The following is a 12095-nucleotide window of genomic DNA, read 5'->3' on the forward strand; positions in this document are numbered from 1 at the left end:
CGGGGCCTTAACAAACAGTTAAATAAACAGATGGAATATATAAACATGTTTAACCTGAAAAAGAAAAAAAAAAAAAAAAAGAAAAATGTATCCAGAGCTCTCCCCTATCACAATATTATGATTTAAAGATGTTAGTTCATCTGTTTTTAGGCTATGTTCACATCTTGGCGTTGCTATTTACAGGCGTTTTTATGGGCGTTTTTTCAGGCGTTTTGAGGTTGACTAGTAACCAATGGAAAAAAATAACGCCTGTAATCTGCCCAAAAAGAAGCTCATGTACTTTTTTGAGCGTTGGGCGTTTTGCTTAAAACGTCAAAACGCTCAGATGTGAACAGGGGCCATTGAAATTAATAGGATTTGTCTTGTTGGGCGTTTTTTGAGCTGATCCTAGAGCAGAAAAACTCCCCAAAAACACCTACATGTGAACTTAGCCTTAAGGAAAATCCCCCAAATGACCTTCACAGTTTAGCAGTAATGAATGATGTGGAGACATGCAGAGCATTGTGTTGATGCTGGAGCACAATTCAGAGTTAGTGCTGTCACCTTATCTATCAGCACTAATGGTATATACAAATATCACATATGTATATGTCAAAGCACCAAAAGGCTCAGACTGTCCATTCACATTATTCGTGCTGACCGCGCTCTATTCCATCACGTGACCCATGGGATGCTGGCTGTACATATCTCTTCACCAGCCGTAGCATGTCTATTTGCAGATCAATCTTCTTCTGTTCTGGCACTTTCTTTAAGTACGGAATCAGAGATTGTACAAAATTGTAATCTTCGTCAGCCTCATTGTCTCTCCTTTTCTTAAGACAGTCAACCATGTCTATGATTTGGCTTTCAAAATCCCCCAAACCTTTGGCTCCTCCTTTGGTCTTCTTGGGTCGCGGTGTGTCAGATACCTGTGGAATACGTTCTGGTAGAGGGCTCTGGGGTGGCTCAGAGTCGCTGCCTTCCGACTTGGGGCTCTCTGCTGTGTCTGAGGCTTTTCCGGAAGTGCTAGGGATCAATAGAAACAGAACACTAAAGAACATGCTGTATTTACACAGTTTACAATCTGATGGTATGATCTCCTTTAGATACACCAACAATTATGCAATGCAAGAGTCTGCCTGATTGGATAGAGATTAAATAATTTAGATAAATCCCCATATTACATAGTTATGGTAAATCTAAAGTTGAAGGGTCTAAAAGTCAGAATGTAACATGTATGGTGAGCTTTATGTGCCTGGGGCCCCTACTCATCCACAAGTGTTCCAATCGCTTAGTAAGCATGAGCAATGAAACAAACAGTAGTTCTCAAACAAAATTAAACACCAGAAGGCACATCTAAGCCCTGAACACAAGGGTGTCAAAAAAGGGGTGCACAGTGAGTGATACTTATGCGTGCAACTTTTTTGATGACCTAGGCCCCTACAGACACCAATTTGTGTTTCCCCATTGCCCTAATATAGTAGTGCTTTCTAGCTGTATCATGTAATGGGTCTCCAGTAACTCCTACAGCATTTTCAAAGTCTCCGACAGTCACCTGCGGTATGTTTGTGGCCATACGACTATCTCTTTCTTGTACCATGTCTGCAGTCTCTGACCATCTCTTGTACCATGTCCCAGGTCTCTGACCATCTCTTGTACCATGTCCGCAGTCTCTGACCATCTCTTGTACCATGTCTGCAGTCTCTGACCATCTCTTGTACCATGTCTGCAGTCTCTGACCATCTCTTTCACCATGTCTGCAGTCCCTGGCAATCTCTGTATCATGTCTGCAGTCTCTGACCATAATACTGAGATGTCAGAGACTGAGGACATGATACAGAGATGGTCAGAGACTGCAGACATGATACAAGAGATGGTCAGAGACCGCTGATATATCATGTCTGCGGTCTCTGACCATCTCTTGTGTCATGTCCGCAGTCTCTGACCATCTCTTGTATTATGTCCGCAGTCTCTGACCATCTCTTGTGTCATGTCCGCAGTCTCTGACCATCTCTTGTACCATGTCTGCAGTCTCTGACCATCTCTTGTATTATGTCCGCAGTCTCTGACCATCTCTTGTGTCATGTCCGCAGTCTCTGACCATCTCTTGTGTCATGTCCGCAGTCTCTGACCATCTCTTGTGTCATGTCCGCAGTCTCTGACCATCTCTTGTGTCATGTCCGCAGTCTCTGACCATCTCCTGTGTCGTGGCATTAGTCTTTGACTATATCCTGCTGTCTCTGTGTCTTAATATCCATTGCATTTGTGTGGCCCTTGGTGATGTTGAGGGCCGCACTTTTGGCCTACCATATCAAGAAAGCCGACCACCACTAATCTAGCTAGAAAACCCATTTTCCTGACACCAACACATGGCAGCATACATATGAAAAAGCTCCACCCCCTAAATCCACCCACAGGACCTGTTTACATCTATAAAAATCTGACAGAGAAACCTCCCCCATTCTTCTTTTTATCCTCAAAGATCAACACCTACAAACTGGGGATGAGCTCTTACCTGCCGACTACGTCGGAATCCGTCTGGGTACAGCCTCTCCCAGGCGAAGTCCTACATCTTAGGCTGCTAAATGCACCGACAAGGTGGGGAGCCCCTTCTGGTGGTCTTTTGGGGCTGAGGTGTTCTCTAATGAGAGACCATACTCCTCTAGTGGCAGGTCCAGATCCAGCAGCTGGGACTGCATGCTGGCTTTTCTCCTATGAAACTTTCCAAGTCTGTTACTTTCTATAAAATGTTTTGTCATATCTTTAAGCATGTCCTTTTGTTTTCTGTGTTTAGGCATTTTATAGAAAAGTTAAACTTGTTTAGGGCTTAGTTTGGCTAGGGGGCGTCCCTTTCACTAGCATTACCAGGGGATCGCGCGCGGCTCTCTTTTCCCTTGGGGCTGGCCGGTTCCACACGTGTGGTGAGCTTCAGATCTCTGGCGGCCATGTTCGCAGAGCCATGGTGCCATTTTAGATGAGGGCAAGATGCTTCCCTCCAATTCTACTGCCCTTCCATGATTGGGGAGAGGCAGGGGAGGGCAGAGTCTCTCTCAGGTGCCCTATCTAAAGGGCTCGAATAACAGAATAATGGATGCCCTTGGATCTAGGCATCCAGAGTGGCAGCTTCCCAGTCTAAAGTGTAAGCAAAGGCAGGTGAGTCTTGCTATTCCAAGGATAAGTGACGGAGGGGGGAGGGTGGGGAATTTCTTTTGCCCAGATTTCCTTTTGTTTTCCCTTTGCAAAAAAAAAAAAGGGGGGGGGGGGTATGTATGTGCGATTCCTTTCTCTCTCCTCTCATTTTTCTTCTCTATTGCCATGCAGTCCCCTTTGCACCTTTCGGTTCTCCTGTCAGCATGAGCCTAACACTACATAATCAAGACCACCGCAATCTCGCAATGGGTAAATAAGAAGATGCGGGGAAAAAAAGAGTGCGTTATGCCCTGAAGAACGTGCCTTCTTTTGTCTATTTTGGCCCTGGCCGCTCACAGTCCCGCTCTAGGAGGTCCAGAGGCTCTCTGGATCATCAGGATTTTCCCAGGGCAGAGAGTGACTCTTCCAGTCCTGGCAGATCCCAGTATAAAAGGCACAAATGTTCACTCAAAAGAAAGCACACCTTTGCCTCAAAGGGCTCAGCGCACCCAAAAGGCAAATGTTGGTCACGTGGAGATGACTCGATGCCAAAAAAGCTAGTTTGCAGCCACTGCTTCAGGCAGCTTGCCAGAGACCAGGAGTATGAGAGTCAGCAGGTGTCAACCCTGCTCAAAAAAGTAGTCCGCGACTCCTTGGTGAAATTATCTGGTCGTCTCCGACAGCCAGGGACAGAGGCGGACGGACAGAATGTGGGCCCTGCACCAGCTCTAAGCCAAGCCATTCAATCCTCTCTAGCCAGAGAGGTACCAGGCACTTCAGGGGTGACTCCAGCTCAGAGGACTATGTGAGATGATTCCCCAGGCCCAGCAATACAGCCAACCTTCCGGGAAGAGGGAGAAGATACAGTTTCCTTCTCGGCAGAGAATCCAGGGGATTCAGGCTTTGAATTTGCTATAGTGCCACCATCCATTAAAGACAGATAAAACTTGCAGTGGAATGGGAGGATACGAAACCTCCTCCAAAGAAAGGAAAATTGTATTAGCTCCAACTAAAGAAATAAGAGGCCTGTATCAGGAGGAATGGGAGAAGGGAGAGAGAAAATTCTCTTTAACCAATAGGTTACAGAAGTTATATCAGTTCACAGAGGATGTGGCACCTTTATCTACCCCACCGATGGTGGATGCGGCAGTCACCAGACTGGCCAAGAATTTGACAGATCAGGTCTTGTACCCAAATATTGAAGGTCTAGACGCCAGAGAGGGCGAGCAGAGGAGTGCCAAATAGGTACCGGGATTGCGGAGGTTTTCATCCAAGGACTCTAGAAGGAATTGGTGGGGTAAACAATCAACATTCCTAAAGTCACAGAGAGCTAAGCCCCCTGCGGCTCCCTCAGGTACCCAGAAGTCTTTTTGACATCAGACAAGCCCAGGGGGAGTCGGTTGGAGCCAGGCTGCTCAGATTTGCCCAGTTCTGGCAAGATCACTGCCAAGATTGGTGGGTTCAGTCCACAGTGGCGCAAGGCTATTATTGCCTGTTCAAACAACAACCCTCAGAATACTCCTTTACCCCCACCAAGACAACAAAGTAGACCCTAAAAGTTAGCTGCTCTTCAGGAGTACATCAACATCTGGGTCAAGGGGCGATCAAAGCAGTTCCGGCCTGTCAAAGGTTACAGGCTTCTACTCGCCTCTCTTTCTGGTCCAGAAAAAGACAGGGGGCTTTAGACCAGTATTCAACCTATCGGGATAGAGAGATTCAAGATGGAGTCTCTCAATACCAAAATCCAAAGTAATTCAACGGGGGGACTGGATGATTCGGTGGACCTGCAGGATGCCTACTTGCATATGCAGATCCATCAATCATACCAGAGGTTGCCCAGGTTTGCATTGGGGGATAGACATTACCAATTTGTCTGCCTTCCCTTTGGGCTATCCACTTCTCCTCGAACCTTCACCAAGGTTCGGATTGCGGCTTTGGCCCCACTGAGGGAGAAAGGACTCAGACCCCATCATTTCTTAGACAATATCATCCTTATGGCCCAGAACCAAGACCTCTTGTGGAGACAGAAAGAGCTCCTGCTGTCCACCTTACAGACATTCAGCTGCATAAACAATAATCAAAAGAGCCAGCTGGAGCCAACACAGAGTATGGTCTATCTAGGGGCCCAGTTCAATACTCATGAGGCCAGAGTTTCCTTGCCTCTTTAGAAGCTCCCAAGGATCAGGGAGAAATTCAAGCAAGCATTGGTGGCACCAGTAATGTCAGCATCCTAGTGTATAAGTCCTCCCTTTTAGATTGTAAGCTCTAACGAGCAGGGCCCTCTGATTCCTTTTGTTCCAAATTGTATTGCAACTGTAATGTCTGCCTTCATTTTGTTAAGCGCTGCACAAACTGTTGGCGCTATATAAATCCTGTATTATAATAATAATGTCTTCTTGGGACGATGGCTTCATGTATCCCGATGATCCCCTGGGAGCACTGGAAACTCAGTTTTCCAACAAGGCTTCCTGAGGCAGTGGAAGAAAATGCGTCTATCCCAATCGATCAGGATAAACAGCCGGATGCACCAGAGTCTCTACGATACGACAAAAAACACCTTTTGTAGCATCGTCCATTAGGGCCACAACAATGGATTATTGTTACTACAGATGCCAGCGCAGCGGGGTGGGGCGCTACCTGCAAACACCACAAGATCCAGGGCAGACGGGAATTTTCTTCTCAGGGCCTAGTTTCCAACATCCTGGAACTTTGAGCAGCTTTCATAGCGTTAGCCACCTTACTGCCTTACATACAGGGTCAACCAGTACTGCTCCGTCTGGGCAACACAGCAGCAAGGTCTTACATACAGCGAAAAGGCCGGACACACAGCCAATTCCTTTTGAGAGAGGTGGAGGCAATCATGTCATTGGCACAACATCATCTCCCAGATTTGAGAGCCATATATCTCCCAGGCAGTCAGAACCCGCAAGCAGATCGTCTATCCAGAAAATTCAAGGATCCCAACGAGTGGGCCCTTCATTCCGAAATGTTCAAGCAGATTACCCACAAGTGGCGGTATCCACAACTGGATCTTTTTGCCACATCAACCAACTACAAGGGGATGCCTTGACCCATACTTGGGTTGCGCAACTGGCCTATGTCTTCCCTCCAATTTCTCTGATCTTGAAATTTCTGAAGAGATTGCTGGCAGAGAATCTGACAGTGATTGCAATATTACCCTACCTGACCTCGAAGACCATGGTTCTCGCTGACAATGGATCTCAGCATGTGCCCATCAACCACTCTGCCAGTGACTCCTCATCTTCTGTCGCAGAGAGAAATCCTGCATCCACATCCATCACAACAGGCCTTAGCGGCCTGGAGATTTAAAGGCAGGGGTTACAAGAATTTGGATGTTCTCCAGAAGTTATTAGAACTTTACAGAATTCCAGAAAAGGGTCAACCAATTCCATATACTCCAGAATATGGGATAGGTTCACGAACTTTGCAGCCGGACGTCAGTTTGACCGTAGTGACCTCAAGTCCTGTCTTTTCTACAATCTGGATTGGATTTGGGGCTCAACCTGAGTTCGTTTAAGGTGCAGGTTTCAGTCATCTCGGCTTTTAAATGGGCAGCAAGCCTGCTGGTGGAGTGCTTTATGAGAGCTGTGCTCAGACTTTGCCCTTCCAAAAGAAATAGGTTCCTCCAATGGGACCTGGCAATAGTCCTCAATTTTCTGGCAAGCCCACCTTGTGCTCCTATAGAGGATTGTTCGTTATGGGGCATCACCATAAAAACAGCTTTTCTAATAGCCAAAACCCCAGGGGGAAAGAGTGTCGGAACTCCAAGCACTGGGAGCTACTGAACCTTATACCATGTTCTTCCCAGACAGGGTTGTGTTGAGGCCATTGGATCACTTTGTCCCAAAAGTGGCTTCAATATTTCACCTCTCCGGCGAATGGGTGCTTCCAGCCTTCCCAGAAGAATCAGATGCTGACCTGCATGAACTGGACATTGCAAAAGTCCTCAAATCCTATCTCCATGCTACTTCTGCATTCAGACATTCTGGAAAGGAAGCTTCCACCAGAACCATCTTGGCCTGGATAGTTAAAGCTATTCATCGAGCATATAGAGAAGGACCCTCCGGAGGTGGTTAGGGGTCACTCAACCAGGGCGAGGTCATCTTCCTGGGCAACACGTGCAGAAGTGTCTCTGGAGTCAGTCTGCAGAGTGGCTAGCTGGTCATTACATCATACGTACTTAAGCCACCAGGGCGGGGGGGGGGGATCCAGCATCTCCTACTACAGTAGAGTTTGGAGCAAAACCATTCAAGCTTCTATGTCTATTGTTAAATAAAGACTAAGTTTGCAGCATTAAACCCTCCCTCTCAAAAGCTCATTTTTAGCATATGTATGCTGCCATGTTGGCGTCAGGAAAATTGTATCAAATACTTACTGTAATTTTCCTTTCCTGACACCAATACATGGTAGCATACGAACTCTCCCTCTGATCTTTGTGCTTTATATGGAGAAAAGGAGAGTTGCTCTCAGTCAGACTTTTATAGATTTAAACAGGTCCTGTAGGTGGATATAGGTGAGGAGCTATAGCATATGTATGCTACCATGTATTGGCGTCAGGAAAGGAAAATTATGGTAAGTATTGGATACAATTCCATTATTGCACTGAATGACTACATGCACATCACCAATATCACATGGGTGCAGAAGAGAACTCAAAGCCAGTGTTGCTGGGGTTGCATTCTTCTGGAGGCCTAACCACTTACACAGTCGGTGGGAACCAACCAGGACACGCAGCGAAAGTAAATGGCAAGATGCAGCACACACACATGCCAGCTATCAAATCCTTCATTTAGGGGTGATTGCCATGGGTCAGAAACCTTTTTCCAAGTGCCTTATACTGTATAGGCACCTGTGCACATGGGGTGATTTTCACAGTTGAAATATATAATACTTTGCAGCAACTGACAAAGTCATCCTAATGTGTTTCAATGACTCCCTCAGATAGAGTGCCAAGGATGTCTACCATGCAGCTTCCATTCAGGCATACAAACTTCTCCAGGAATTAAGGAAAACAACAGCTAATAAATACTATTTCCTGATAGGATTCCCCTGCCCTGCCTTACAGTAGCCTATCTGAAAGTTGCCCTTTAAACATGAGTGACTTACGATCTTCGCATCAACATGGGCTCCAGGAACGTTAGCTGATCATAGAACATGTAGCGTTTTCTTTTTGCAGGAGAAGAGCCACCCCGGGATTCTTTCTTTTGTAGGTGGAGCTCCCTCCGGAAGCAATCTTTCAGGGACCTCCATCGAGTCTGGATCTCTTTAGCTATAAAGAAAAACCAAAAAGGAGGTCACCTGATGCCATTAGAGGGGGGACATGCATGTTATAGGCTGGGTACGAGGAAGCATGGAGTATGTAGTCCAGATATAGAAGGTCCCATGATGCTGTTAGAACTGGTACTTATGAGCATCATGGGCTGGGTGTGAGGAATAATGGGGCATGTTGTCCCAAAGTAGGTGTCATCTGATTCTATTAAAGCAGGCACACATGCATGGGCTGGGTGTGAGGAACCATGGGGCATGAAGTCCCAAAGTAGGTGTCATTTGATGACATTAACGCAGGCACACATGCATGGGCTGGGTGTGAGGAATCATGGGGCATGAAGTCCCAAAGCAGGGGTCATCTGATGCTATTAAAGCAGGCACACATGCATTGGCTGGGTGTAAGGTATCATGGGCATGCATTCCTAATGCATAGGTGACCTACTGGCATTAGAATGGGGACACATGCATTAATGGCTGGGTGTAAGATATCATGGGACATGTAGTCCCAAAGCATGGGCTCATCTGATACTAATAATAGCAGATGCACATGCACATGCACATTAAGGGCTGGGCACAAGGAACCATGGGACATGGAGTCCCAGCACAGGAGGTCACCTAATGCTATTACAGCAGGCATGCTTCCACATTTTGGGCTGGGCATGAATAATCATGAGATGTGTAGTCCCAATGCTGGAGGTCACCTGATACAAATAGAGAGGACAGGAACGCATGCTGGGAGTGAAGAATCATGGGACATGGAGACCTGATGCAGCACAGGAAGCACTCCCCAACCCACAAGTTCTGTGAAGTGCCGCAAGATGAGAACTGGTGGCACAAATCTTCAGTATACAAGTCTGGCAAAATACAGCTAAATAGCAATTGTTGGTAGGAACATGGCACTAAAGGAGAAAATACTTCATACAGTCAGGGTGTAATACCCCTACAGGTGCCCGCCAACGTCATCAGTCCAGCCAGATGCTCACATGCCAGTCATCCTTCATCTGGTCATATCTGATCACCGCACTGGCCTAAAGATGTATGGTTTTCTGGGTGCCTCCATGGAGGCCATACATATGGTGTATGCTTCCATGGATAGGCACCAGGAAAAGAAAATTACAGAACGGTAAGTATTCAATCTTCCATTTTTTTGGTGCCTCCATTGCGGCATACGTGTGGTGTATGCTTCCAAGGTTAGGCACCAGGAAAAGAAAATTATGGAATGGTAAGTACCGTATTTATTCGAGTATAACGCGCAAAATTTTCTACCAAAAAAAGAAATCAAAGTTTGGGTGCGCGTTATAAACGAGGGCTGGGGTGGGGTGGCAGTGGCGGCCGGTCCATTGAGGGCGCAGGCGAATTGTGAGTTCGCACTGCGCCTTTTCCGGGCTGCAGCCGCTCACTGTACGTGAGGGCGAAGAAAAAAAAAAAACGTCCCCTCGTCGTGTACAGTGGGCGGCCCGAACTGGGGGTGAGAATTCTTATTATCCGCTGTATGGTCGCCGCTTCATTTCCTCGCCTCGCCCACACGTTACGGTAAGCATTGCTTTTGTACAATTCAGTGTTTTGCGTACCGTAATTCAGTGTTCTTCATATTTTAATTGATATACTGGTACCCGTTAGATGGCAACTCAGGGTATCAAGAGAAAATTACAGGTAATTTTATTTCGGTATTGTGTTTATACCAGTTTACGTTGTCAATAAATTATTTTTATCATGGCCGCACGTGTTCAACAACGTTTTTTTGTCAATTACAATGCTTGGTGTGAAACAAAATTTTATACCGATTTTTAATCGAAAATTAGGGGTGCGCGTTATACTCGAATAAATACGGTATTCAATCTTCCATTTTCTTGGTGCCTCCATGGCGGCATACGTGTGGTGTATGCTTCCATGGATAGGCACCAGGAAAAGAAAATTACAGAAAGGCAAGTATTCAATCTTCCATTTTCCTGGTGCCTCCATGGAAGTATACACCATACGTATGTTACCACTGATAGGCACAGAAAAAAGAAAATTACGGAAAGGCAAGTATTCAATCTTCCGTTTTCCTGGGTTGGCTTCCATGGATAGGCACCGAGAAAAGAAAATTACAGAAAGGCAAGTATTCAATCTGCCGTTTTCCTGGTGCCTCCATGGAAGCATACACCATACGTATGTTGACATGGATAGGCACCAAGAAAAGAAAATTAAGGAAAGGTAAGTATTCAATCTGCCGTTTTCCTGGTGCCTCCATGGAAGCATACACCATACGTAGGTTACCACTGATAGGCACAGAAAAAAGAAAATTACAGAAAGGTAAGTATTCAATATTCCGTTTTCCTGGTGCCTCCGTTGAAGCATACACCATACGTATGTTGCCATGGATAGGCACCAAGAAAAGACAATTACGGAAAGGCAAGTATTCAATCTGCTGTTTTCCTGGTGCCTCCATTGAAGCATACACCATACATATGTTGCCATGGATAGGCACCAAGAAAAGAAAATTAAGGAAAGGCAAGTATTTAATCTTCCGTTTTCCTGGTGCCTTCGTTGCAGAATACGTATTGCTTAGGCTTCCATGGATAGGCACAGAAAAAAGAAAATTACGGAAAGGTAAGTATTCAATATTCCGTTTTCCTGGTGCCTCCATTGAAGCATACACCATACGTATGTTGCCATGGATAGGCACCAAGAAAAGACAATTAAGGAAAGGCAAGTATTTAATCTTCCGTTTTCCTGGTGCCTTCGTTGCAGAATACGTATGGCTTAGGCTTCCATGGATAGGCACAGAAAAAAGAAAATTACGGAAAGGTAAGTATTCAATATTCCGTTTTCTTGGTGCCTCCATTGAAGCATACGCCATGCGTATGTTACCATGGATAGGCACCAAGAAAAGAAAATTATGGAAAGGCAAGTATTCAATCTGCTGTTTTCCTGGTGCCTCCATTGAAGCATACACCATACATATGTTGCCATGGATAGGCACCAAGAAAAGAAAATTAAGGAAAGGCAAGTATTTAATCTTCCGTTTTCCTGGTGCCTTCGTTGCAGAATATGTATAGTATAGGCTTCCATGGATAGGCACCGAGAAAAGAAAATTACGGAAAGGTAAGTATTCAATTCTCGGTTTTCTTGGTGCCTCCATGGCGCCATACGTGTGGTGTATGCTTCCATGGATAGGCACCAGGAAAAGAAAACTATGGAATGGTAAATATTCAATCTTCCGTTTTCTTGGTGCCTCCATGGAAGCATACACCATACATATGTTACCATGGATAGGCACCAGGAAAAGAAAATTACGGAAAGGTAAGTATTCAATCTTCCTTTCCCTGGTGCCTCCATGGAAGCATACACCATACATATATGTTACCATGGATAGGCACCAGGAAAAGAAAACTATGGAATGGTAAGTATTCAATATTCCGTTTTCCTGGTGCCTCCATGGAAGCATACGCCATGCATAGGTTACCATGGATAGGCACAGAGAAAAGAAAATTATGGAAAGGGAAGTATTCAATCTTCCGTTCTCCTGGTGCCTTCATTGCAGAATATGTATAGTATAGGCTTCCATGGATAGGCACCAAGAAAAGAAAATTATGGAAAGGTAAGTATTCTATATTCCGTTTTCCTGGTGCCTCCATGGCAGCATATACCATATGTATGCTTCCATGCATAGGCACCAGGAAAGGAATTTCACAGAAAGGTAAGTATTCGATTTT

General features: G+C 45.5%; 1 protein-coding gene across 1 annotated transcript in view; it reads right to left on the bottom strand.

Moving 5' to 3' along the window:
* Positions 1-571: 571 nt before the first annotated feature.
* LOC309566476 (uncharacterized protein) overlaps positions 572-12095 on the bottom strand; it is a 12651-nt gene continuing 1127 nt past the window's right edge. The window contains exons 2-3 of the mRNA XM_082271631.1: positions 8236-8398; positions 572-1005 (exon numbers count right to left, since the gene is read on the bottom strand). Coding sequence (XP_082127757.1) covers positions 627-1005; positions 8236-8398 — 542 coding nt within the window. The 3' untranslated portion in view covers positions 572-626. The remainder of the gene's footprint in view (positions 1006-8235; positions 8399-12095) is intronic.

This window comes from Pelophylax lessonae (genome assembly GCF_965119305.1).
Source record: "Pelophylax lessonae genome assembly, chromosome: 11".
Taxonomy (NCBI): Eukaryota; Metazoa; Chordata; class Amphibia; order Anura; family Ranidae; genus Pelophylax; species Pelophylax lessonae.